At 46.8% G+C, this 27328-nt stretch overlaps 1 protein-coding gene across 2 annotated transcripts in view; it reads right to left on the bottom strand.

The window, feature by feature from the left end:
• Positions 1 to 437: 437 nt before the first annotated feature.
• LOC126522298 (uncharacterized) overlaps positions 438 to 27328 on the bottom strand; it is a 140876-nt gene continuing 113985 nt past the window's right edge. For both annotated transcript variants that reach the window (XM_050171021.3, XM_050171022.3), the window contains exons 4-9: positions 22742 to 22881; positions 21135 to 21369; positions 19268 to 19536; positions 14534 to 14753; positions 10970 to 11377; positions 438 to 9895 (exon numbers count right to left, since the gene is read on the bottom strand). In XM_050171021.3, coding sequence (XP_050026978.1) covers positions 9580 to 9895; positions 10970 to 11377; positions 14534 to 14753; positions 19268 to 19536; positions 21135 to 21369; positions 22742 to 22881 — 1588 coding nt within the window. In that variant the 3' untranslated portion in view covers positions 438 to 9579. The remainder of the gene's footprint in view (positions 9896 to 10969; positions 11378 to 14533; positions 14754 to 19267; positions 19537 to 21134; positions 21370 to 22741; positions 22882 to 27328) is intronic.

Below are 27328 nucleotides of genomic sequence, written 5' to 3'. Positions count from 1 at the left end.
GAAACGTCACTTGCGGTCGCATGTGATGTCGAGAATTATTCAGATCTGCGGCAGTATCTTGTTTGATCTGTCGCTTCACTGGACAAGTAGAAGCTTAGAGAAATAATAAAACCTACAAATCGAGTGTTTGCGAGTCTGTTTCACTGCATGCCGTAGCAAGTGGGACGGACTTTCGTTTTGTCAGCTTGTTTCTACATCGCAGTTGCGCACACAGGTGAGGGGCCCTTTAAATGTGTCGCATAGAACTGGACAACACGTCTTCCACCGCACTTTCACTTCGAAGGTCTCCGTATGGCTTGGTCTTAAGCATGAAAGCTCAGTGAGCTAAGCCAGCTGTGCCAAATTTCCTGTTACAAAGATACTAAACTCGTGACAAAGCTGCATGAAGTGGTGTGTACTCGGTTGAATGTGACAAAGACTCAGTCAAAGCAGTCGTGTTAAATAAAAAGAAGACAAAACATTTATTACATGCCATTAGAAGTGACACACATTAAATACTCGCATCCATAATGTTAAAAAAAAAGCACTCGCATATTAGAACATTTATGGCCTGAGGAAGAAAAAACAGTCTTTGCCAACAACAAGAAAACAAGTCTTATGGCAGAAAGCAAGGGAAACGTAAAACGTTGAAACTGAAACAACTGGGAGAAAAAGAAAAACAAGACGGGGAGGGGCATATCACAAGACCCCATTCAGTACATGACAATACATGGTATTGTAGCAAAACTTGTATTAGTCGCAGGGCTCAGCCACTGCCACCTCAGTCACTCAACCTTTCACACCCGCACATACCTTGAGGGAGGAGACAACCTCGCAGTAGTCGTATTAAAGAAAAGCAAAACGGAAGCGTTTAACTGATTTATGGTACTTTCCCGGGAAGTTGGCTTGTAGTTTAGCAAGGTGCTTGTCGCAGCTGTTTCTCGTGAATGAAAACTACCACAGTCATGCACTTGAATCGAAGCTAATCCTAGGTTGGACGTCCTTGCTGTTATAATCGAATTGTATGCAAACAAGTCAAAGGAGCATTTACTATAAGCTTTTAGCACCGTTAGCTTGGCCAGTCACAAGCTAGCAAAGCATGTGACAGTTGTTACACAATCACCTCCTTTGGGGTCGAGGATGTGTTTTGAATTCTTGATCCAGAAACTCCACCAGCAGCATTCTTTCTGGCAGTTGTGTATGATTAGCCAATTATTTGCGAGTCGTGAGTAAATCTGGCTCAACTTTGTTGACGGTTGTCAAAGACACAAGCGATGTCAAACAATGAGAACGCTACTTGTTCATTTCAAGTAAGACACCATGTAACAACACAAATACATCCTCGTAACTAGAACTGTAATTTGTGAAACCTTTGTACAATTTCACGCTACTGTAAATTGTGCAAAATAGTTGTACAAAAGGTTGAGCAACTATTCGTTTGCACGACCTTTGTACAACTATAACAATTTGTGCAACCTTTGTACAATAAATTCAGCTGAATTTGTGGGACATTTCTGGCTTTGTAACAATTTTCCGGAGCTGTGTGATTCACCTAAAGATCTCAAGCTTGAAGTTATGCGAGACAAAAATATTTCTATACAGATACTTTCACTGCAATTTGATAAGTAGTCAGCTGACATAAGTTATGCACTAAGCTAATGAGGTTGGAACATTCAGTAAACTACAACAGTGACAGTTCATCACACATTGTGCCTTGAATGATGCTACTTGTTGATGACATACCGGATTTCTAAAGTCGTGCACTATACTTCTCAAAAGCTCTACATCCCATGCAAAAGTCAACTCATCAGGGACTTGCGGGAGTAGCGGTTTTTACAAAACTAGAACGGGAAACAAGCTGTGCCAATAACACTAAATCCGTGTGAGGGCAAGAATCCTCCTCGATTATATAATACATTCTTTTCGTCAGTTCAGAAAGTAGACCTTGCTAAAGGAGAGTGGTGGGGTGTAAGTAAAAAAATGCATGAACAAGTTTTTGCAACGATAACAGCGTTGTCAAAGCAACGTACTTGCATCTCCTGACCAGCATGATGGGTCAGAAGCAATCCACTTTTCAGTGTGCAGAAAAATGCAGAAAGTAAAGCAGCAAAAGCAAGAAAATCCAAGTGGGAGAGAAATGTGTCAACTCCATGTTGTAATGCTCCAGCCAACAGGGGCTAACCCAGTCAACAACAATGTGTCAGTGCAGAAGACCCGCTTTCACTGACAGTAGGGTCTACGAAGCAGCAGAAGCGTTGCTCACATTTAAGAAAAAATTTGATTGCCGTAACATCACCACGGTACCTGAATGCCCAGAAGGTGCCCTTCCAACTCGTAACTCATTGGCAATGTCAATGGGTCATTGTCTTTAGCTGAATATGCGGCAAAGCAACACCGCTTGTGCCTCTTGTGCACTCGGTTGGCTGCTGAACAGTGCCTAACTTTCAATGCTTAACTTTGCATGCATGCTCTAGCTTGCACACTGTTCTACATGCTTTCCTTAAGCATCTTTGCTAAACACCGTCTCCAAAGGATCAATGTTCATACTGCCAGCTATATGCATCAACTGTGTTGCCCCTGAAACATGCCTCTGGAAAGATGGGTGTACGGGGACGAAGCACTCCAAGAGAGCCAGCAAGTAGGCTCCTTGGAAACTTAACATCTTTTGAAATATCATATCCTTACAATAAGAAGACTCCTCTTCAGTTTTTACAAAGGCTGGTCTTGTCACAACACCAATCCTTTTCAAGCGCAATGTATAACTTGCAACACATGCCGTGGCGGGCAATTAGGGAGCAATGAGCAGTAGCATTCATGAGAAGGAATTTGCAAACAAGCTACTCCCTTGTGCTGTACTGCACGAAGGACGGCCAACGCCCTGTAGAAACTGTTCAAGATATTAGGGCATGCAACCCAAACAAAGTTTTTATTCTTTATGCCAAAAAGAAGAAAGTTCTGTGTACCCTTGGGAGCAACAGTTTAGAGACCTCGGCATCAGCAAAAGATATCTCCGATGCTACTGCCGTCTAACATAAAATTTTGTCGACGCATCGCATTGGTCAAACAAGATGTGGGCTGTGCCAGTGGATTTCAGACTGCATGCCCAGGCTGCGAAAAAAAGGACACCTATGGCAGTTACGGCCTCCAGGCTTCTGCTCACGACAATAGTTGCCACTTGTTGACAGGTCTTTAGGTACTCAACTGGCAAGGGCCTTATTGCATTGTCATAATTCCATTTGCCGTCTACATTGCTCGTACGGAAGCAGTGTGAAGTTCATAAGGAATCTATTTCTGCATGAATAATACAACATGGAAAGAATTATAAGATTGCAAACAGAACGTAATTCATATCAACTTTCTATGTCACAGTCTCACAGTCACTGAAAAACAAACAAACAAATAAAAAGAATTTGCTATATTACAAAGCTACTACTAAGATGAAAAACTTGTGACACAGTTAAATGCGTTCAGAGCAGAGCCAGCAGCGCTATCTACACGAGACATGAGAATCTCGCACAAACTTTGCACAGCTCAGACAACAAGATAAAAAACAAATTGACCAAAGAATAGCGGCTGCCCAAACAACTGCCATGAGCAGAGAAAAAATATTACAAAAGAGAGAATGCCAACATTTTCTTCAATGGCATCCACTTCACTTTTGAATAATAAAACTAGGCAGCATGATACAAGTAACCCATAAAGAACCGATGCGAAGACAGTTGGGAAAGAGGTAAAAATTTACTCTGTGGACCATCTACATACACACATACGTACAAACACGCAACCCCTTGGGACTTACAAAATGGCTTGGTTTGCTTGGCTGTGGTGTAATAAATAGTAGTTAATAACAGAGGTAATAAGAATCAAAATAACATGGAACAGATCATCCAGCCCTTGTGGCAAACAAACAAGTCAAGTGTCTGAACAAAGTGGAAATGTTTGCACAGAAGCAACCGACAGCCAGTGCTCTTGACTGTCCTAAATAAAGGGCCTGTTATGACAGGTTTGTATCATCAAAACGGAATAAACTTTAACATTTATGGTCCATTGCGCAGGTCAGATAGAATGTGCGAGCATGTAGGAGACATTGACACTTCAGAAGAATCCTTCCTCCATTTAATCGAAACAGCTGTGACATTTGGTAACTTGTTCACCATTTCCTCGGCTACATCTGCCAATAAAATTCTGATGCAGAGATGCTACTGACATCAAAATTCCATAATATGAAGCACTATTTTTCCAAACTGACAGACAGCTACCAAAACTACAGTAATTACCAGCCATCACTGCAGCCAACGGAATGAAACAGGAAGCTTTGAGCTGAATGGAGTAGCTATTGTCAATTTGTGCTACTCCATTCATGGCTATAAGCTGAGTGATGAGCGTAGCTGTACAGTCAGATGATCACACAATTGTTCCTAGTGATATGTGTTATCTTAAACAACAATTAAACTAGAGTGGTGCAATCAACAAAGATCAAGCAGGACTTACTGGCGGCACAAGAAGGATAAAAGGCTAACAAAAGCGATGTTGTCCGTTGTCACTAGCAAAGTCAAAAAGTCAATCAGAGACTCCAAACCATGTGCAACAATACAAGTCAACAATGGTAACATGGCACAAACTGCTCCAAACAGCTTAGTTGTACCAAATGTTACATAAATAAGGAAACTAGGTATAAATGGTGCTAAGGAGCACCTCTTTAGCATACCTTTGACATAGGTAATAACCTTCTTACAGAGAAAGATTTGCAGCCTGTCACCATGTTTACAAGCGACGACATACAGAAGCACATTCATAATATTTGACTAAAAGAGTTTAAGGTTAAATAAATTTTTTTTAAATCTTTCTTTGCTGGCTCAGATGACCTGCGTAGTGGAGGTTTAAGTTACCATTTACTCCTTAAAAGCGCAGTGCTAAGACAACACCTCTAAGGCTTCAGCTTTATCGTAATCGTTGTTATCTGTACACACCCGCAGCACGCCCGGCCATGTTTTGCACGTTCTTGCATCTATGCAGCAACGGGGGCTTAGTGGAAGCTTTGCACACAAGGAAGCAGCTGCAGTCGATTCCTTAATTTTTCTTTCATTAACAACTTTCTGCTTTTATGGCTGGTTGCCCAGAGTCCCAAGTACGAGGACCTACCATATATATATATTTTTTTTCTCATGCTGGCTGATACTGCTATGTTTCAACAAAAGTCCAAGTCGCCATCCGAAACGACCCCACATAACTCGCAATGTGAGCCTCAAGAGCACAACCCATGCTCGACACGCTTGAAGGAATGTCTAAAATGCGCAGCTTACAACGTTCACATTTGACAGGCATGTTGAGAATAGTGGGACAGCCACTTGCTTCTAGAACATGTGCAACCACAGTCCACCGAAGACAACACTTTTACATGTAGTAACAAACATTGGTTTCCTATTTCACACACAGTTTCTTTTTTTTCTTCTTTTGTGACACAGTGTAAACATATAAATGTACAAACTCGCACACATTCACACACTGCTTTGTTCAGCCCACGACAGAGTGCAAAAACTGCAGAGCAGCGCTCTAGATAGAGAAGGACTGCTGCACTGTACATGATCTTTGATTATTATTATATCTTCTTAGTTAGTCCTGGGACAAAGATAGTTGGGATGGAGTGGATTGCGAAGTAACAGCATCACCTGTAAGCTCCAAGGGACAAAGCCCCGCAGCCGTGCGCAACGCTCGGTTCGTTGGTGCAACCAAAAAAGGGCAGCCAAAAAATCAGTCTTTCACATTAGGACCACAAGTGGGTCGTTAACTTTCTGATCACGAGCCTTCAATCAGACCAGCAGATGCAGGTACCACATCAAATACTGCAAGTAAGGCCCACATCTTAGGCAATAACAGGCGGCGAGGTGTTGCACTCTGGTGTTTCAAGGCAAGTATACTGTCAAACCTGGCAGTGACATGCAGAAATGTCGGCATCGATGTAGCGAAACGTGCTCTCTCGTACCACTTGACGCTACTCGAGATCATTTTCATCCAACAGGCGCGCTTAGGGTGCGGAATAAAAAAACTGTGACCGTGCAAGTGGCCCCAAGCACCACATTTCGATCATGATCAGTATCGTCATCAGTCTACTTTGGTCCTCCACTCCCCTCCCAGTGAACTCCAGTTACACCTGTCTTGTGCCAGCTGGCTTCATCCTGTTCCTGCAAACCACCTGCAACTTACGATCATCTTGATGTCTCGCCAGCCCTCCTTCGTGCTTCCTGGTGCCGTTTGTAAGCCGCGGCAAACCAACTTGTCCACTTTAAGCCGCAAGCTTCCTAATCTCATCAGAACATGCAATCCTCTCCTGTCCCCGACTGCGTTTCTCATCCCTTGACAATCCATTGTGTTCGTTTACCCTCGTAGCCCACCTGTTACCTACTCTATGCGTTATGTGACCGATCCAACCCCATATCTTTTTAAGCTGAACTAGAACACTAGAAACTCGTGCTTGCTTTTTGGTGCATGCCCTAGTCCTTCTAATCCTAAATTCACCAATAATTTCTGAGGCTTCACACCCGAAGGGTTTTGACGGGAGTTCAAAGCACATAGGCTTTCAAGCAGCTCCCCACCCCCCTCGAAGAAAAGCTCAGTACTGCATCAAGAAATGCTTGCACCCACTTTTACAGGTGGGTGGCCAGCAGCAGCAGGTTTCGAGCCTGCGATCTGCCACCTCTCAACCACAACATTATGAAGACAAGGCTTACCACTGCACTGTCCATGCCTCAAGACAAGGGCCCCTGCATATTGTGACACGCTCCCCCCTTTAGCGTGGGAGCTAGCAAAGGGTACAACGAACGTGCTTCGGGCATGGACCCCTCGCGAGTGAACAACCACTTGAGCTAACCAGGTTTGTTGACTGCACCCAAAGACAGAAGCCCGGCACAAAACATGCACAGTGTTAGGGCAGATTGCCCACGCAAGCGCAGATTTGGAGGAGCTAGACTGCGTGACAGCACAACATTTGCTGTGAGATTGTTAGTCTGGGAGGCCTCAGGAGAAACGGCATGCTTGCCATAAAAAATTGCAAAGCCTGCCAGCACACTGTGAACGAGAGACCCCAGCCTCAGAGTGTGGGACAGTAAAACGCACATCACATTTCACATGAGACAGACAGTGTACAGATGTGACCACGAAAGGCCTGCCATATAAAAGAGAAAGGAAAAGATCACGGCAATGTCTGTGTGTGAACTTTGAAAAAATGTGCCTCTGACACATTGCTGCGGCAGTAAAAATGAGACCCCCGCAGTACGTAGGGGGTCCTCCGAAGTGAGGGCTTGGCGATGCAAGAAAAAAACCAGTGCAAAATGCGTCAACATGAAAAAAGCTAACTGCTTCCACCCCCCTTTCCACTTGCATCTCTGTCGTTGAGGCAATGCATGATAAAGCGAGAAATGGCACAAGAGCTTGTGTGCAGGAAACATACTACTGAGAAACGTTTCCTCCTAACAAAAAAAGAAAGAAAGGCAATGCTTCGCAAGAAGCTGCATGGCTCACAAAAGATTTTGAGGCTACTTTCATTACAAATGATACCAATGAATGGTTGGCCCTGTTTCAGATAATAATGAGACGACTGTTAGTACAGTACCCAACACCTAATGCTCACCTAGTGACAAGAAAACACAGCACAGCGTGTGCCCTTGAAGATGCCACACCTACGCAGACATTTCATTCACAAAGGGCTGAATCAAGTAGAATCCTCTCCATCCACTCAACATACAGCCACGTAGCTGCCATCCAATGTGGCCGCTGACACATAATCTTCAAAACTTGTGCGTGTAAGTAACGAGAAAGAGCGTTAACACACCAACCAGTTTGTTTCCTAGTTCCCTAAGAGCGAGAACGTGCCACACGTAGAGATGCCACATCAGACTTCACTTGGCACGGCAACGCGTGGCATCAGTTTGGGAGCTGTGTCCGATTCAGTGGGCCATCCCGACTTCCTGAAGACACTACCAGAAATGAGAAGGTTGACAGTGTGAGGCCCCAGGGCACAGCTTGCAAATGTAAACTTGATTTGCAGAAAGAGCATCTGTCGGTTGCAGGTGTGCTGCCTCTTTGGGCAAACACGCACCAAGCTGCAGTGTGCGATATCAGAGGCATGCAACAATGACGGTGCAGAACCATGTTAGTACACCCTACACACAGTGCAGGCATGCGTTTCTTTCTCAAATTACACAGCTTAGATCTGTTGACAGCAACACTCGAACGTATGGCTGACAGTACCATCAGTGCAGTCTTCTGAGAAGTATCGCCACTGTCGGTGAGAGTAGGAATGTGTGCTGCTAAGTTCCAGCGCTTGTTTGTTGAGCTATGTCGATCTCAGAAATAGTGGCTTCTACGCACGATGAATCCACCAAAACGTACTGGAACTAATAGGCAAAGCTAACAGCAAAGACAGCTCGATAGTACAGCAACACTTGTTATGCCAGCAAACAGCACAGATGTGACTGTTCACCACAAGCCTCCATCTTGCTACTTTGACAGATCTCTACACACTTCAGATGGCCATTCCTGTAAAAGTCACCTTGCTTAGTCACGACTGAATGAAAGTGACTGGGACCCCGCATGAGTGGCAACAGTCTAACGGCCGTGTGTTGGCACAAGCACAGGAAACGAGAAGGTCGCCCTGTGTGAGCATTCGGCGACCCGCACATCACTGCACTGTACACGCAACTTGCCAACATGACGAGAGCAAAGAATTTTCAACAAGACCGCACTGCGACAGGGGGTGGGGGATTCCATTTAAATCCTTCCTCCACCCTCACTTCCTTTGTCACCTTTCTAGGAAATGCAAATAGACCTGAGAGCATCAACACTGCACGACTGAAGTTTCGACTGCAAGCACAGGGCCTGCGAAAGGACGAAAGGTTCAAGTGGGAAACAATGTCCGAGTTCCCGGTTTCTGCCTTTGAGTCACCCTTTCCGCTGGCCGTCAGGGGACGGTCAAATATGGACGAAACAAAAGTGGGCCCATGTTCACACACACCAGCTTGACCTCATCTCAGAACCAGAAAACAGGTTCCATTTTGTAAACACCGAGAACACCACAAAGATGGGAAAGGCTTCGCTCACAGGCTTCCTATCTGCTCAGTCGGCACCGAGAGGAACAGTGCAGGAGGCGGTGATGCGCGCACATTTTCTGTATCAGACTCCAAGCTGTCAGAATGTCCAGCTGAACAATGGGTGCCATGCTCCCGTGGAAGGATGATGCGGGCTTCGAGAGCCCATATGTTGCCCCCAGGGTTGCTGGGGATGCAGGGACAAGACAGGCAGTACACGCACGTTTGCTTACGTTTGTGGCATCCTCAGAGAGGTGTCGGAACACCGCACACAACAACAATCGAGACAACCATTCCCACCGTGAGGTTTCGGGAGAAGTGTTGTAAGCTTCCCATTTGGAAGTGCTCCCAGGACCGAGGGAATGCGGTGACAAACAATGTGGCGGCAATGCATGACCCGCTCACAACCGGGGGCCTCCAGCCCACCACCCAACTCTGCGACAACAGATGGCACTATGCTTCATGCCAGGGAAGAAACGACTCGCCAAAAATGGAGGCAGGGAGGGGGGCGTCTCGGTTAACCCTTGGGGAACATGGCGAGGATGGCGGCGCACACCTTCTGCGGGTTGGTCTCCTCGGGGCAGAGGTCCATGGCGGCGCGCACTTGTTCCTCGGGGAAGATGGACGACAGGTGGTAATAGAGGCGGTAGCGGGGGCTAGCTGTGTCTAGCGGTGGTGCACCCACTTCGAGTGGCAGTGGCGGTGGTGGCCTGCCCATGGGCAGGCCCCCCCACCCCCCGGCAGTGGCGTGGGGGCTCAGGCCCGGGAAAGAAGGAAACAGTTGGCTGGCTGGCACCGGTGTGGCCGCGCCCGCCAGCGGGAATGCGTCCAGCCTGCAAAATAAACGGCCGGTGAGTTTGGCATTCGTAGGCTGGTGCTGCTGCTGTGAATTCCAGCAGCACAGCCCTTCCTAGAATGCTGCACGATTCACTGGCAAGTGACCTAGCTGAATCGATGTGTCGGCACTTTATGACATACTGGATCCATCGGGACGGTAACGTAAACAATTTGGTACAAGCCACCTGGCACACTGCTCCACATGAAAAAGAAATGCGCGTTCTGACAGTTTCCTATAGCGCAGCTGAATTATTATTGACAGTTATACTTTCTCTTTCTTTACATGCAGAAGTATCCACATAACCTTGCTTTGCAGTCATCTGTCTTTGTTTTTGTTTCTTGGCAGTATAAATGTGTCATAATTGTTTTATTCACAGTGGTGCTGTAGCGAAGAGTCCACAGTGGTTTTCATGTGGTGCTGCGGCAAAGGTGCATTGTACAGAGTGGAGCCGGCACTGTACAGCCAGCTGAGAATACAACAACATGCGACCAATATAGCAGCAGAGACCATAGATGCAACTAAACTTGGATATGGTGAAGCAGTTCCAAACGCTTAGACGGATCAGGTAGCAGCAAACCCAGTTCCTAAGAGTTCCAGTGTGTGTCTGAACTCCCTCATACAGCTTCGCACTCCTCGCTATACAAGTTAATCTCATTGGCACACATACGTGTAAGATCTTAAAGCAAACAGCTTTCTTTGGCTCTTTCGCACGCTTTCATGGTAGGTCGATGGTCGGTGGTCGGACACGGCAAGGTAACCGCCTGTCTGTTCGTTTGCTCACTAATTCATTCGGGCTATTCACATAGATAGGCAATCATCGCCGACGGTTTCTGCACAATTTTTTTTTACTTCTTTTGCATTTAACATTTGCAATGAGTAAATACACACACACTCAGTCTCAACATCTCACACACGGGCTCTGCTCATCATGTGTGCAAGGGCAATGGTGCTATTGCATGCATCACCAAAAATGCACCACTTCCCGCACATTGTCGTGCAAAAACCAGGCGTAGGCGTCGCGTATGTTACGACGTTAACGTTTTCTCAACGGCTGAAGCTTCATGCTGACCTGGTGTCAGACGTGCTACTGAGGCGTTGAATTGCTGCCGCCTGCTGTGACCGTTGCTGCCGTGTCGAGTCTGGCGCACTGGCGATGCGCGTCACCTCCGTGTGTGCCCCGGGCAGGGTGCTCCAACCTCCGCCAGCCGTGGCGACCAGGCCAGAGTCGCTTGCCAGCCGTCCCAGAGCTCGGTGTTGGAGGTTCTCCTGGCTTCCCGCACGGCCGTGCACGGCTTCCGCCAGGCTCACCGCAGGTGGCGGAACGAGGCCCGAAGACACCGCGGCCCGCATCTGGTAAAGCCGTGGGTCGCACGCTGGGTTGAGCGTGAGCTGCCGCTGGAGCTTGCGGTGGAGGTTGCCGCTGCCCAGAGTGTCGTCACCACTGCTGCCTGCACCGCCAGGCGACAGTACGGGACTCCTGGATGAAAAAAATGGCAGCAGTCGGTTACTACGTGGTCTAAGAAAAATCTGAAAGCAGGTAAGGCTTTGCTAGAATGAGCAGCACTCTATGCGAGCAGATAATAGAGAGCCCACAGAGTTCTTACCATTTGTGGTTCCCTGAGTTACCAGAGAGGTGTACGGCAGCAGCAACCCTGGCAGCAACATCTTGTGACACTTGGTCTAACCACAATGCCTTATTAGTAGACACGTTTTATGTCCCCTTAGTGTTCTTGCCGAAAAAAATAACTTTATAGGCAACATGTTCATGATTATGCTGCTGCTGAAAATTTACGCAAGCGAAGATGTAGAATAGACTTTGTTACTGCAATAATAGCACTGTGTTTGTCTGGTCGAGCTCTGCACCACCAACCTGGCCGCTCGTGTTCGTGGCTACAGTGACCGATAATTTGCAAATGGTAAGAAGGTCGCGGAGGAGTTAAAACTATATAGTTACTTGAAGTTTGATTATGTGAACTTTCAGTGAATACACAAGGCCAACATGTTTTGCACTGCTGCAAAAAGAAGTCCATTATGACATTGCTCAAGCAGTTATGCATTTCTCGTTAACGTTAAGTCATCTAGGCAACAGAATGAACAAGTGAGCTAGTTGGTTTACTTGCATCTTGAAACTTCGAAAGCACACAAAGACGAGAACGAAGAGAGAAGACTGGACGAGGCACTTACTCGTAACTGAAAAATTTTATTGAGAGGAAACAAATGTATGCACGCGAAAAACAGAGCAGGAGTGTTGGGCATTTGTGTCAAGGATCATGGCTTAAAGCTTTTGAAGGCAACATTACAAATTTTAAAAAGTCTAACTATCAAGAAAGTTAAATTCCTTATGATTCCTTTCTTCTTTCTCGTCTCTGTGCACTTTTACAGTTTCAAGATGCATCTAGGCAAGTTGCTACAGCTATGGGCATGTTGCAATATGTAATACCACGAAAGTGCCATGTTGGTGAAGGAGATGTTCATTCCCTCAGCCTGATGTGTATATCAGGTTGGAAAGGAAAGAAACACAATTACAACAAGCTACACCAGCATGAGCTTCGTCAAAGAGTAGACAAGGACGCCCCAAATTTCCCTAGCAAACATGTTCCCACCATGCGGAGTGTCAATTATTAAGTACTCTAAGCTTTAATCTGGTGTAAAATGTTCCCAACATGCTAGCATACGCGGCTGCCTTTGTGGTACGTATCTGGCCTCTAACACCGAACGCCACAGATGCATGTGTGTGTGTGTGCGTGAGATGTACTGCATGTAAGTAAGCATATATAAAGTTCAGCCTGTCTATAATTCACTGTAAATAAAATCATGTTTTCGTATAACATGCTGCTATACAATACTAATATTTATGCCTTGAAAACCGCACTTCATATGCACACACACATGGTTCATGAGCCAATTACTCCAAGAATGCTTCGCTTTACATAGACGTCAACTGGAGTTGAGGCTGCCTGCTTTTTGCTAGGGTTTCTTCCTGTTCACCTGTACACTAATAGGAACTCTTCATTAAAGGGACACTAAAGGCAAATATGAATTCAAGCTAAAGTCATAGATTAATGCTCAAGAATGCCTAAGCTGTCAATATTATCACAAACAAAGTTTTAGTAACCGTGAAATTGAGGTAAATGCAGGACACGATTTGCGAATCACGTGGGCCATTTAAGTAGTAACCCGATGATGTAGGCACTCCTCATTATAATTCTGTCACTCAACCTCTCGAAATAAAAAGATAATCGCAATGCATTATAACACGAAAGAAAATGCTACTTGTCCAGTTATGTTTGATGGTTAGGAAAAATAACTGACTGACGTAACCCTCGACAATGACGTGGGCAGTCGAAAGATTTCGTATTCGCTGGACTCTGTGCTGCCCACATCTTCGCGTTTCAGCAGTTTCATTATGGTGTAGTGCTGTGCTGGTTTTGATGGTTGAGAAACTCACACAAACTACAAGTAGCAGGGAATCCTACATCCATGTGATGTCGCGGGATGGCTGAACGGTCCCCGCCACTTGACCAAAACCAGTTGCTGTGGCGATTCCAACGTACTGTCTTGGTTCGGTTTCCCCGTGGCCACATGCTCCGGCTTTGCGCAAGAAACTGTAGCTTTTTCTATCGGGGGCAGTTTTACTCAACAACGGCAAGAAGGGCTGTGATGGCATATGCAAGGTCACTACTCCCTCGGTCGGGAGGCCGACCATTCGAATTGCGCGAAAGGTATGAGGACCCTTCAGATGCGATTTTCTCTTGAACTAAGTCTTTTCTTGGCTCGAAAGAAGCGCTGTGAGGTTTCTGGAATAGTATTTTACCAGTCCACATTGACTTAATATTTGCCTTTAGGGTCACTTTAACTATTTTTTTTTCTACCCTCTTAATAAACAATGTTTTTTATGACACCGCTTAAAGAGGCCATCATACCCTTTTTGAACATAGAGTAAGAAAAAGTTGCTGATCCATGTTCAGAGGGGCTGTGAACAGGTGAGCTAAATATTATTACACTACATGCAGCAGGGAATTTGCAATCTCGTGTCGAAAACAGTGAAAAATTGCTTGCTCTCGCTTCTGCAATGTTTTCATGCAATGTCATCGCAAGCAGCTGGGCCCGCTAACAGCAACTGCCTGATTTCGTGATCATGAGAAGGTTCTCAGTACTATATAATTGCTGATTTCGAGTTAAATAAATGAAGCACAGTTATATGCATCTGCTGGGTGTGGCCTCTGAGAGACAGCAGTGACGCCCTGCATGGTGTAGTCTACCGTGGCCACCACGGGGTGCCACAATGAAGTCACGTATCGGTGCAATAACTCCCCTTATACTTGAAGGATTCAAAATTTCTTTTTTTGTGCTAAGAGATTCACGAGATGACATGCTTTGATAGGAAGGCCATTCCATGATTAGCCAGTAAAGTGTCTCAGGGTACCCTTAAAAAATTTTAAGCACACTCAGTTTTGCCAAGCTCAGCAATTTTTTTTTTCTTTTCTTTCTTTTTCTATTTGCTTGATGGATATTTTGGCTTACACGTTAAGACATTGCCAACCACGCTTTTGTTGGGCACAGTAAATTACAGGCACCATAAGGGCAGGCGATGGCTAGGCTTCTCTCGTGTGGGGCAATTCCGGCAGCTCACCCTTTGGGCAGCGAGAATGCTCCCAGTCCCGAGTCGGGATCCGAGAGCCGCTTTGCCACCGACAAGTGGCCTCCACCGTCAGCCTCCAACAGGTCGGCACCCAGCAGAGACGCCGACGGAGGTGGCACCGACGACTTAGTCCTAGAGAGCGGCGCTTTCTTCTTGGGGAGCATCGCTTCAGTCGCACCTGGTGGCAGGCTTTTAGTCTTGAGCAGTTCGCCTGTGAGGCAGGAATGGCAGGACAAGAGCCAGTCACTCTTCACTGTTGTCTAAACGGGTGTCAGCACTTGGACGTGAAACCCAATGCATTTAGTCAATGTGTGCCTGGTTAGTGAGGGTGTGGTAACAGTTCATTCATTCATTCATTCATTCATTCATTTATTACTACAAGTTGCTACAAGCAATTACTGTATTAAGTAAATGATAATTTATGCTTAGGAAAAAGATGCTGCACATAACAGATGTCTTCATCTTAGTGTTATATAGTTCCTTTTTTATTTGGTTTGCACACACGAAAACCATCACGGAGAAGAGGAAGAGAACTAGCTGGCAACTGGCCACCATGCCTGTCGGCTCTAGAAGAGATAAAGTGCAGAGAAAAAGAACAGCGTACGAAGAACAGGAGAGATATCAAGAATCAGGGAAAATTTTTAATATGGGGGAGGAGGGGAGTGAAGAACAACATGAGAATAAAACTTGCACGCGTGCCACACATATTGGGTGGCACTTAATGCCCGGCAAGTGGTCCACAATTTAGCATAAAATTTGAGCAAAATGGTACGCTATACTAGTCGGTACTCTACATTTGTCGCCTTCATAAACGATAGGAGGGCTCTGTGTGCTTGAACACAGGATAACACGAAAACATTGAATTGGCAACATAAAGTTTGGGACTTTCCTTTTTTTTTACTTTTTTTTCTCTAGAAGTGTATCTATGGGTATATTGAATGTCCACTTTTGGTTCACTTTGTTTTTCCCGGCTAAACTACTGGCTAATTCATACTGAAGTTTCACACAGGGATGGCATTTCGCAGTGGTAAACATTTAGGTGAATACCACATTTGCATGCACTGCCCACCCTTCTTTTTCCACAGCAAATACAAACTGCACATCATCAGTGGCGACACCACCTTAAAAGTGTAAATATTGTTATGTGGGAGCACAGAAGGCAAACTATTTACAACGTGTATTAACAAGGGGTAGCAAGCACTGGCCAACATGGAAGCCAGCCAACATCAAGCAAGGCACATCGACGTCCTTAGATCAGCCAGGGAGTGCTTATGGGTACGTCCAACTAAATCTAAAGGTCGACATCAGCTTCTTCGAGTAGCATGTAGCATGACCCCTGGCGGCAGAAGCCTCAATCCGGCAACACTAAAGACCCACAGCAGAGAACGGGTGGTAAAGCTCGAGTTCCAAAACGTGGACAACGCTGGTGGACAACAGAACAGAATATGTAGAGGGACTGGCGCTCGATCTCGAATGTGGCGTCAGTCACTTGTCGAAGGACGCAGTATGGGCCCGTGTAGCGAGGAAGGAGCTTTTTGGAAAGCTCCATACATCGGAAAGAGGTACAAAGTAGCACGAGGGCACCCAGAGCAAAATGTTCGTCGCAATGTCTCTGGTCATAGAGGTGCTTCTGATAGTCTTGGCAAGCAGCAGGTCAACTACGGGCTATCTGCCGCATGTAATCAGCTCGTGCAATGGCACTGCATGCATAATCATTAGCTGAAGTTGCAGGGGAAGGAAGAAATGTACCCAACAGTAAAGCTGGTTCCCGTCTGAACAAGAGGTGTAAGAGAGAGTATCCAGCAGTGTTGTGGCTGGAGGAACTATATGCGAACGTCACGCATGGCTATGCAAGGTCCCAATCACAGTGGTCAGCTGACACGTACTTGTTGTACTTGACATGTCAGTTAAGGTCCAATTCAAGTGCTCGGTGAGCCCGTTTGTCTGGGGATGGTATGACGTGGTGATCTTGTACTGCATGGAGCAGCAGCACAGGATATTGTCGATCGATGAATTTTGACAGGAAGGTATGGCTTCAGTCAGTCAGCAATTGACATGGGGCACCGTGTACCAAAATTATGTCACGGAGGGGAAAAACCGCCATGTCTGTAGCACAGCTGGCCGCCAATGCTTGCGTCATTGCGTAGCACGTCGCATAATCGGTAGCGACGGCAACCCATTCGTTTCCTGAAGCAGATGTACGAAAAGGTTCAAGAAGGTCCAAACCGACACGGAAGAAGGGCTCAGGTGGGACGTCGATTGGCTGAAGATACCCAGCAGGAAGCACAGACGGTTTCTTTCGCCGTTTCTTTTGCCATTAACAGAGCTTGCAGGCGCTGACAATAACACTGCACACGGCGGGCTAGGCCAGATCAATACAAGGGACGGCGCACGTGGTCATGTGTCTGAGTGACACCAAGGTGGCCAACGGTTGGAGCGTTGTGAAGCTCACGAAGAACTTTGGAGCGCAGGTGTGATGGTATAACGAGGAGAAGATCAGGACCGTCAGGGTACACGTTACGCCGATTTAAGGTACCATCCTTCAGGGTGAACATGCGCACAGAGGGGTCGCTGGGAGAGGATTCCAGGCGCACGATTATTTCTCTTAAGCAGGCATCCCGACACGTTTCGTTGGTGATGTTAAGCTATTCGCTCATGGAAAAGACGCAATGGATAGATTCAGTGCACAGAGAGTCACAGGCAGCCACAGGGTAGTGGGACAAGCAATCTGCATCTTTGTGCAGGCCTTCTATACCACTGTGTAGATGTACTCTTGCAGGCGCAGTGCCCATCATGCGAGCCTGCCTGAGGATCTTTCAAAGAGGTGAGCCAACAGGAAGTACTATGAACGATCAGCCAAACAGATAAGGGCGAAATTTTGCAACTGCCCGTACAACAGCAACGCACTCACATTCTTCAATTGAGTAATTTCGCTCCGATGCAGACAGTAGCCTGCTAGCATAAGCAATGATGTAGTTCACTCCACGTTGATGTTGGGCAATAACCGCTCATATCAGTGCGGACTTCGGTTTGCACTGATGGGTCGAAGTGGGCCGAAATGGGAGACGTCGTGACGAGTGTGGTTAACTCTAAGAAAGCCGTTGCTTGTTTAGGACCCCAGGTAAAAGGGGCGCGCCTTGTTTAAAATCATCTGTGAGTGGTTTCGCAATCTCTGCGACAATATGGGTCCACCAGAATGGTGGCGCTATCTGTCACCACTATGGTGAAAGGTGCCTCTCACCGTAGCCCTGACAGACAGTGCTGCATTTCATTCGCACAATTTACTAATAATGCAGTTCTATTATTATTATAGTAACTATTTGTGTATTGTATTTCAAGCTGAGTTTTCATTCAAAATTACATGTCACTGCTTTGCAGCCCTTTGTAGAGGTAGTGGGAGCTAGTAAATTAAGCTGCTACAGTGCATCTTTTACTCCTGTCATCCTTCATGTATATCACATAAAAATGAACCTTCATTTCCATTCAATTCATTTTAACTTCCACATTTTGCACATTTTTTGTCCCATTGCAGTCTTTGACTTCTAGACCCCCTCCTGTATATAAATATCCTGTAATTTGTGCTTTATATAAAAGAAATGCAATAATCTGAACTCACTGTGAAGTGCCAACTCAGTGAAATTTTCTTGCACCGAAATTTCACACTGAGTTGGCACCGAGTTTCACCCTCCAAGGTCCCACCATTAGTATCTGTGCTCATGTCGTTTTTTCATGTTAGTGTTCCAGTGTGTTCTACCTTTGCACCACCATACACCATACAGCCCTTAAAAGGGTTTGCTGTCAGTTACCCTTGTGCTCAGTATAAGCCTACTAAGAGTTTGGTTATAACTTGGCGATGCACAGGATTGTTCAGAGCTGGATGAATCACTGAATTGGGTGTTTTGTAGCAAATATGAATGTAAATCAAGTGTAAGGCAGTGTTGCTAGAAGGCAAGGTATTCCCATCTGAATGTTGCCTAATGCCCAATTGTTTGTGATGTGCAGCTTGCTTATCATTTGTGCTAGGTTCTCAAAGCAGTCTGCTATAATTCAATTTCACCACGTCAGCATCTAACAGTAATAGGATCTTTTGTGCAGATTTGTGACACGTATAAGAGACATTGGCGTCTGCCACGATGTGACCCCAGTGGGACAATGTGGATAAATTCGCAGCGTACACTAGAAATGTCTGCTTTGTGAATGCAAGCAGCAAAAAGAACCACGACTAGGTTACACAATGTAGTTGCACGAAACTGGAATGAACTACTGTCCAGTAAGGACAGCATGCAATATCTAAATCATGTCAATATCCATGTCCCACTAAGGAGAAACCCTCTACCCGAGGTCTCATTTTCAATATTTTTATCAAGGACATCTCAGGAATATTGCACCTGGACCTTTTATGGTCTAAACATGTAAAAAGTACCCTAAATGATCTTGAAAGCTGGGGACTTGTGCGGAGGTTTCTCAAAGCACCACAAATGGTGACTAAGTGAAGGTGGAAACAAATTTGCATCCCAGATCACTCTGGCAGTTGTTACCGGTGCTTTCACCATTGATCTGCATAAAGTGCTCATGCCAGTCAGAGATGTCACCCAACCAGAAGCCACTGGCGCCTAACACAAACGTAAGAGCAGTCAATAAGAAATGCACACTAGGCAATTTCTTTGTGAGTTCACGCACCCTACACGCGACTTCTCAAATACTTCAGGGGGTGCATTCACTCACCACCAGGGGACGAGTCGCGGCTCTTGATGGCACCGCGCGCCTTGACCTCCTGCAGCTGGAGGCGGGCCTGCTCGGCAAGCCGCTCGGTGACCGACTTCTGAGGCAGGTTTCCACGCTCGGGGTGGTAGTACTTGCACTTGTTGCCGTACGTGCACTTTTTGCCGTACGGGCAGCTCGGGGGTCCTTCGGGAGGCAAGGTTCCACTCTTGCGCAGGAAAGCATCCAGCGAGGGCCCGTGCCTCCCCAAGGGGTCATCGGGGGGCATGAACCTGCATGCACAGGGACTTTGGAACACGGCACTACGCACTAATAATGGGACAGTGAAGCTGAACCACAGGGTCCACACTAAAAGCGGTAGCTGTTTTCCCCACAAGTGAACACGGCATCACTTTTAACGTTATAGCATTAAGGGCGCCGTGTCACAGAAAATCTGGTGTCGGTGTTCCGCATCTAACGTCGACCATCTTGCAAGTGAAAAATCATTTCAAACCACACATACCCAACCATGCAGGGCTTCAGTGTAGCGCAGACATTGCTGAATTAACTGAATTTCTTAAAGTAAAATGCGGCTGAAAAATCGTAGAGTACAACTTACACACAACCTACAGACATGATAGTGTCGTATTGTAATTTGGATATACGATTAAACATAATTCTGTTATGCAGAAACTCCAACACAAAGCCCGTTTCCAGCTTTTCTACCATTCATAGAGCGGCGCACGTAGTTCCTTGCAACACCTCCAGATGGCGTTCGCCTTTGTGCATCCGTGGCCCATGCAAGAGGATGCAAGAGGCTGCATTTCTGCCAGAGAGCTCGCCTTCATGCATAGCATTCAGTACCAGCATTTCCCGGTAAACATTATGGTTACATAAGCTGCAGTTGCTGGGAAGTGTAAGAAGCGGTCAGGGATCTTCAAATGCTATGGCGTTCCACTCTTAAAGGCAAAGCTTAAGTGTACTCCAAAATTTTACCGAGATCTCAGTAAAAAATTTGGAGTAATAAACTTGCCACAACTCACGTTTTGGCGCGCTCTCTGTGCTGGTACGTGACATGGCACCCAGCAGAGTAGGGCCTCCAAGACTGCCAGAACAGTACCCATTCACCGTAGACAAATTAAATGGCATGAGCATTATGCAGCCTCTCCACTTGTTATTTGCAACCTCACTTGTTATTGCAACTTGGTCATCTCTTGACAGTTGCAAGGTTTCCAGAAGGGTAACCTAATGATCTGGATTTATTAAATGCTGGCCTCTGGGGTCCCTTTAATCCCACTACAGTGTTCCACAGCTACAGCTGTGAAATGGGTCATCCATTTCTCAAAAGGAAAATGTCTCAACAGGGGCGTGGAGTCCTCCTACAATGGCTAGAGGAAAATCTGGGGCCACTGTCTCTGCAAGCTTCTTAAAGGAACTGTGACACCAGGGAAACGGTGGGTTATTGAACGTTTAGCTTGTGTTGAATGTGGCTTGGCCTAAAACATGCTCACAATCATAGATTTCTAAATAAAAACTGCATAACAAGACTTTATTATCCCATAACCTCATGTAAGCTTGCTCATAACAAAACAAGTAATACTAATATTTGAAACTAGCATACAGTGAATGCAGACGTGCTTGACCTTGCTCTGAATTTAGTGACCTGCCAATGGTTACTGTTTACATTTCACATAACTGTACACATGGTACAAGCACTTCGTTTTGATAACAAACTCCTACATAATAATATTAAAGAAAAACACACACACACACACACTGTCCAAGTACAGACTCTAATGCGAACTCTCACTTCCCAGCATTCCTACATGCACAACAGCACCGCATGCGCCACCTTCAGGAGTAGTAATTGTGAGAAGCTGCGCCAACGAACCTGTCATTGACGAATGTGTACATAAGCAGGCGCTCCTCAACAACACGTTTGAAGTCTAAGCTCTCAGCCACCAAGTCCCGGTAGTTGTCGTTGGACACAACCACGCCACCCGTCTGTGCGGCCATCTTCAGGATGTAGCGGTCTTCATAGCACACCATGCGCTTGCCACCCACGTTGCGCGAGGGCGTGAAGAACAGCAGCCGTTCCTTCTCGAGCTGCAGAAGGATCTCTTGGTCTGCACGGGACGAGCGAATGAAGTCAGAAATGACTGTCACTTACTGCAGCCAGTCAGTGTGAGCCGAGTTAGTGACTCAAGTGAACGAGACTGTTCTCACAGTTCCCGCAACATTACTTTGTAAATATTTCTGCACGTATGAAGATGAAGTCGTTAGTGTAGGGCACTGATCTTTCTGAAGTCTCTCTGTTGTCTTTTAGTAGGGTCTCCCAACATCTCTTTGGCACTAAACAAGTTACACAACTAATGTGGCTTTTACAAACACAACGATCCCAAAATAGTTATTTAATTTAAAGCAATGAGTAACAATTTGTCTGCTTTAGACGTCCCAACAGAATCGGTTCTTGAAATCGCGATATGGCAGCAGTTGTTCTATTATGCCATTATAAAGTTGTAAACTGACGCTTTACATGTTTTAATAAGTTTCTGGCAGTTTTCATAGGACTGAACCCCTAAGCAAATGTGCTCCCAACAGTTAATAGGGTTTAATATTGTCGTTTAAATTCAACAAATTCCATTCAAATTGGTTGATCACTGGCTACATAAGAGCACTTCTGCATTGCATGTGTATCTGAATAGGAAGGAGGGTAAGTGCTAAACCTTCTTAATCACAACAGTAGGACCTGTCATTCATCCACATTACACTGAGGTTGCTCAGTGAAGAATGAACACAACAGACTCTTAAATACAGCAGTGGACCTTATGGAAGGTGGCAAAGGATGGCTTATATGATGCTGCCATTGCTGATCACAAGCATAATCAGGGGCTATAAACAAAGCAACAACAACAAAAAAACGAATATCCTATGCACATGTTGGAATCTCTGTGAATCAAAACTTCTGTGAAAAGGCTACATGAATGCCACAAAAAGAAATATGATGCATACAATTATTTTTATTGTCATCTATGCAATGTGTAGTCTCGAGTCAGGTTTATGTTTGTGCATCTTATCAGTCACAATGATATTGTGATGCTGCGTTTTTATGTTTATGCACCACACCGTTCGAAATCTAAGCAGAAATGCAAACAGCAAGCAGTTCATGCGAATGCACACTGCGAGACATCAAAGCAGTGATGTCTCGAGGCCGAAGGTGATACTTGTAGAGAAAAGTGTTGAGGACAGATGTACTCAAATGACCGCGATTAACGTTGACTATTGTGTTTCTTGTGTCATTCCTGTGTCTGTGGCATAATGAAAAGTGGCACATGCACGCACATGGTCTCACGCACATGTGCTGCATGACACTGAGGGGGCGTCACATATGCTTGTCACACCATCACAGTCAGGAAAGTCGGGGAGAATTTGCCAAGAAAACTTCACTTGAATGTGACCAGCCGAGCTGCCATGCGAGGGAATGTGCCAAAAGCTCACCCTTGATGGGAGTCTCCGCACGCGAGGCTTCCTTTCGCCAGCTGGGGACAAAAACGGTGATGCTGGTGTGGCCCCTGGCCTTGAACCAGTCCACCGCCAACTGGATGCCTCGGCACGAGAACACTTCCTTGTTCCCATGACTGGAAGAAAATTGTGTAACACCAACATGTAGTCATGTGACGCAGCACCAACTACAGCGCAAAGAGTGAAGGAGACCCAAAGTTGACATCACTGGCTGCCGTGGCTGTGCCAGTGAAGCAAGTATGGAAACTGGCTAGAGTTGTCACGAGTCCATCAAACAAAAGCCATCAAACAAATGTCAGCAGCCCTCAAACCACAAAACTCAAGCCACATTTGATGGAACACAATCTGATCAGTTGCATAGGTGACCGTCCTGACTATGTCTTAATTTCTATGTCATCTGCGGCCTATAATTGAAGATGTAGCTTAAGTATTCATGCAAAAATTTCCTTTCTCCCAAACAATTAGAAAACAACTTTCCTGAGACCTATAAGCAGCTCGCCTTTGTCTATGGGAAGCATAAATAAGGTGTTCAGAAGAGCGATGAGTAAATACAGGTGACAGCCCTTTATGGCTTAATACAGCTGACCGGTGTTTATCAATTGTATTGAAGAAAACAGCTTTTGAATGCAAAAAAATGAAGAACAAATGTGAATTTATGCTGATGAGAGTACAACTTGCATTTCTGTGCCACCATTATGAATGCCACTGTTCAGGCAGCCACCTGCAACTTAAAGGGTCCCTGAAGCGGTCCGTGTCATATATGCCTATAGGCACAGTGGGTATCTCCCTCAAGCCATAGTGCAAAGGAGATAAGAATGAATACGGAGGGCACAGGAGAGTGCATGCCCTGTGCATGCCAACCCTGTTTCCCTTTTTGTCCTTTGTATGTGTGTCTTTTCATATTGAATAATAGTGCTAATAACTGTAAGAAGAAGAAGATAAAAAAAAGAAGAAAATGCAGAAGAAATTGTTCTTGTCTGTTTTGTACTATGACTTTTGGTTTGTAGAAAGCATTTTGCTGACCCCACAGTAAACAGACAACATAAAAGCAAGCAATACGACACCAGTGGTGCACTTTCAGCGGAGAAAGAAACACGACCACAGTGCACACCTTAAGCACCGTAAAAGGCAATTTGGCACTTTCGTTTATAGGGCGAAGCACTGAAAGCGGCAGCAAGGCGTAGCATTGCACTTGGTCGGGCGGTATTCTCTGCTAGCTATACACGGGTGCGACACAGTAGTGCGATGCAGCACGCAATGCAATAACTGTCGTTCGCCCTACCACGCGACCAGGGCCGATGTTTTGTGGCGAGGCCTTTTTTCCAGATGCCTCTTCGGGGCTTTTCGCATTCGTGAGCGGTCAGGGCAACCACTGACGGATGCGAAAAGCGCCGGAAAGCCTAGGAATGCAAAGGCTTCGCCACAAAATTATCGCCACGCTGGCGTGACCTCGGCAGCGCGCGAGGTGAGACCGACGGGACGCCGTCCGTGCTCGTCGGCGCACCCAGCTAGCGAAACGTGAGATAACGTTGGCGCGAACACCGTCTGCTGTCCGTTCCGCCCGGACCAGCGCGCAAGCTCGACGGGAGCGCTGCGTTCGTGCCAGGCAAGACAATTGGCAGTGGCTTAGCTCGGCTATGCCAGGACATAAGTAGCGAAAGCTAAGGCATAGCATGGGTAGCCTTGGTTATAATCTTGATTGTAAGTCCAGGTTAGTGTGGTTGTCTAGCTATGTTGCGGCGTTTAGCCAGTCGTTCGGCGCGCTGTTCGTCTGTTTCCTGGGCGATTCGTTTCCTCTTCATCTCGTTCCGATGTCGATTCCAGGCCTCCTCCTGCTGATCAGAATTGTCGCCGTCCATACTGTCGCCTCAACTGTGGTTGCGGCGCACGCGAGCTGTCCTTTTCAATCCTCCGACATGTTATCAGGCATGTGACACAGCTGGCGAAGCGAGCGGAGGCGAGCGCAACGACGAGGAACGCGGTGTGACGTCATGTGTCTCCTCGGACCACGGCCAGGGCGAAATCGCAAGTTCGCGGCCAGTAAAGCTTCCGCTTTAAAACTGTGCCGTCCCGCGGTTTCACGGCAAGCCGAGCGACGAAAATTGTAAGGTACCGAAAGGTGCGCAAAGGTTAACAACAAGAGCAGCCTCGTTGTCGGTGCAAGATGCGCCTGCCACCGAATTTGATCGTGTGAAATGCTCCTCAGGTTTCTTGTAGTGCGGTCGGATATAATCGTAAAAGAAGCGCCCATTCTTGCTGAATTTCGTGCTTTGCGCTACGTGCTCTCCAATCGTCAACTCGGATGGGCCAACTGTGTCCAAATCGCTACGCCGAGAAATCCAAGACGCACCGCTCCCCCCCATAAGAAAATCATGCTGCAACGATTTAGCGGTATAACTGCGAGAGAAGCGCGTTATGCATTACGTCGCAGCTCTTTGAGGCCCTGGATGCACGATTTACACCGCGTTCACCGCCACATTGTAAAGTGTCGTTCGGGGGCTCTGCTGAGGAGCGAATTCTGACGATGGTCCAAAGCGCAGACCGCCATCAGCTGCACTACACGCAGACACCCATCTCCTCCATATCTCCACTGCGTGATCGCCTTCCCGCACTTTACAGGCGTGCTCCCCACCTTTTTTTTTTTTTCCGCTTCGACACTCCAAATGGTAGCGCATTAAAAAACGTGCGCCCTCGTGTTTTCACCTACGACTAGGTCGCAGCTAGCGCGTGCCCCCACGGCAATTTTCGCACTTGCAATCGGGCTTCACTGCACGACGCCCTACCACGCGGCGCAGCCCACCCACTCGTCATGTATATCGTTAAAGCGCGGATCGCAGTTGCGGCATAACTCGGCGACTGGACGACGCACTACAGCAGCAGCTGCTAAGGGTTCTTTCGAGCCTCGAAGGCCGCGCCACAATTACACATCCGCGGTTGCTTCGCGTGTACAATTGCGTGGGGATTTGCCCGAATGTTTTGCAGTGAGTAGCAGCAGCAGTCTACAACGACGTAGTTCAGGCTGCGAGAGCAGCGTCAGTCGTGTAAGAGGTCACTGTCACGTTTCTCTCTGCGCCACACACGTACTCCTCCGTTTGGCGGCGTTATCTTTATTTTTCGCAAAGCAGGCCCCGTCACACGGCAGAGGGCACCAAACACCAGCGTCGTCGGTGTATCCCAGTAAGATGGAGTTTAAGCTACAGCTCGGACTGACGCTTGAGCCAAGCGGAACTCGCAGAGCCGTGAGAGAACAACGCGAGATCGTGCGCAACGAGATCCGCGCTCGAAAGCGAAGCCCCGTGCGCCGGCACCACGCGCCTGGAATTAAAGCGCGCGGTTTTCTAGAGGCCTTTCTTTTTTGTCTCCTCGGTGGTCCTGCGAGCGTCATCCTTGTTTTCATGAGGAACTCGCGAGTGCATTCAAGCCTCGGTTAGAATTTATTAGTTCCTACTATGACATTAGTGCGCCAACTATTTACTATTTGCTTTGTACGTTTCTCGTACAAAGGAACATAGCATTGAGCCGGTTGTGCTGCCGATGCGTCTGTTTGTCTCTATCCTAAATCGCCGCGAGGGAAGCACAGCGGTGGCGTAAATCGCACAGCCGACACCTGCGTCACGCACGCTGCTAGGTGCTATGTTCGTTTGTACGAGAAACGCTGGGAGCGCTGCAATAATGACGTGACCCGCCGTGGTTGCTCAGAGGCTATGGTGTTGGGCTGCTGAGCACGAGGTCACGAGATCGAATCCCGGCCACGGCGGCCGCATTCCGATGGGGGCAAAAATGCGAAAACACCGGTGTACTTAGATTTAGGTGCGCGTTAAAAAAACTCAGGAGGTCGATATTTCCGGAGTCCTCCCCTACGGCGTGCCTCATAATAAGGAAGTGGTTTTGGCACGTAAAAACCCATATTTAATTTTTAATCAGGACGGGCAAGCGGGTATGTAGCGTGGTATTTCTTTGTTTCTTTTGTATTTCGCGGGCATTTGCGCTAAGCGGGAAAAACACTAATGCCTAATAGATATAAAGTTAGAAATTGCCTAATGTGGCGTTTTGAAAAGCGCTCTACAACTTTCTAATAGCAATTTTTCGCGCGACAAATTATGCAGTTAAGCAGACAACAAAAAACAGTGCGGCTTACTCCGTACAAATACAGTCAGCAAGACGCATTAGGTCGCGTCGCCTCACCGGCATATTTTGAAACTCTGGCTAAAGTGAGCTGGGGCAGCCCGCATACGAACTTCCACCTAGAACTTCGCCGTGTACGTGAGCGCGCACTGTGGCCAAGGCCTCGAAGCCGATGCCACTGGCGACCCGAGCAAATTAGACGCTCGCTTGCCCCCCCTCTGAGTGTGCACCGCCCACGCGCACCAGCGGGCATGCAAGCGAACCACTCTGCCCACGCGTGGCGTGTTGCGCCGCGGCAACGGCACCTTTACTGAGATACTAAAGCGCCAAGCAGACGACACAAGAAGAGAAACGGTCCGTGTCTCTTCTTGTGTCGTCTGTTTGGTGCTTTAGTACTTCAGCAACATGCACCAACTAGCCTAACAAGAAGTTCTGCTG

This window comes from Dermacentor andersoni, chromosome 6 (assembly GCF_023375885.2).
Source record: "Dermacentor andersoni chromosome 6, qqDerAnde1_hic_scaffold, whole genome shotgun sequence".
Lineage (NCBI taxonomy): Eukaryota > Metazoa > Arthropoda > Arachnida > Ixodida > Ixodidae > Dermacentor > Dermacentor andersoni.
This window is presented reverse-complemented; position numbering and strand designations above follow the sequence as displayed.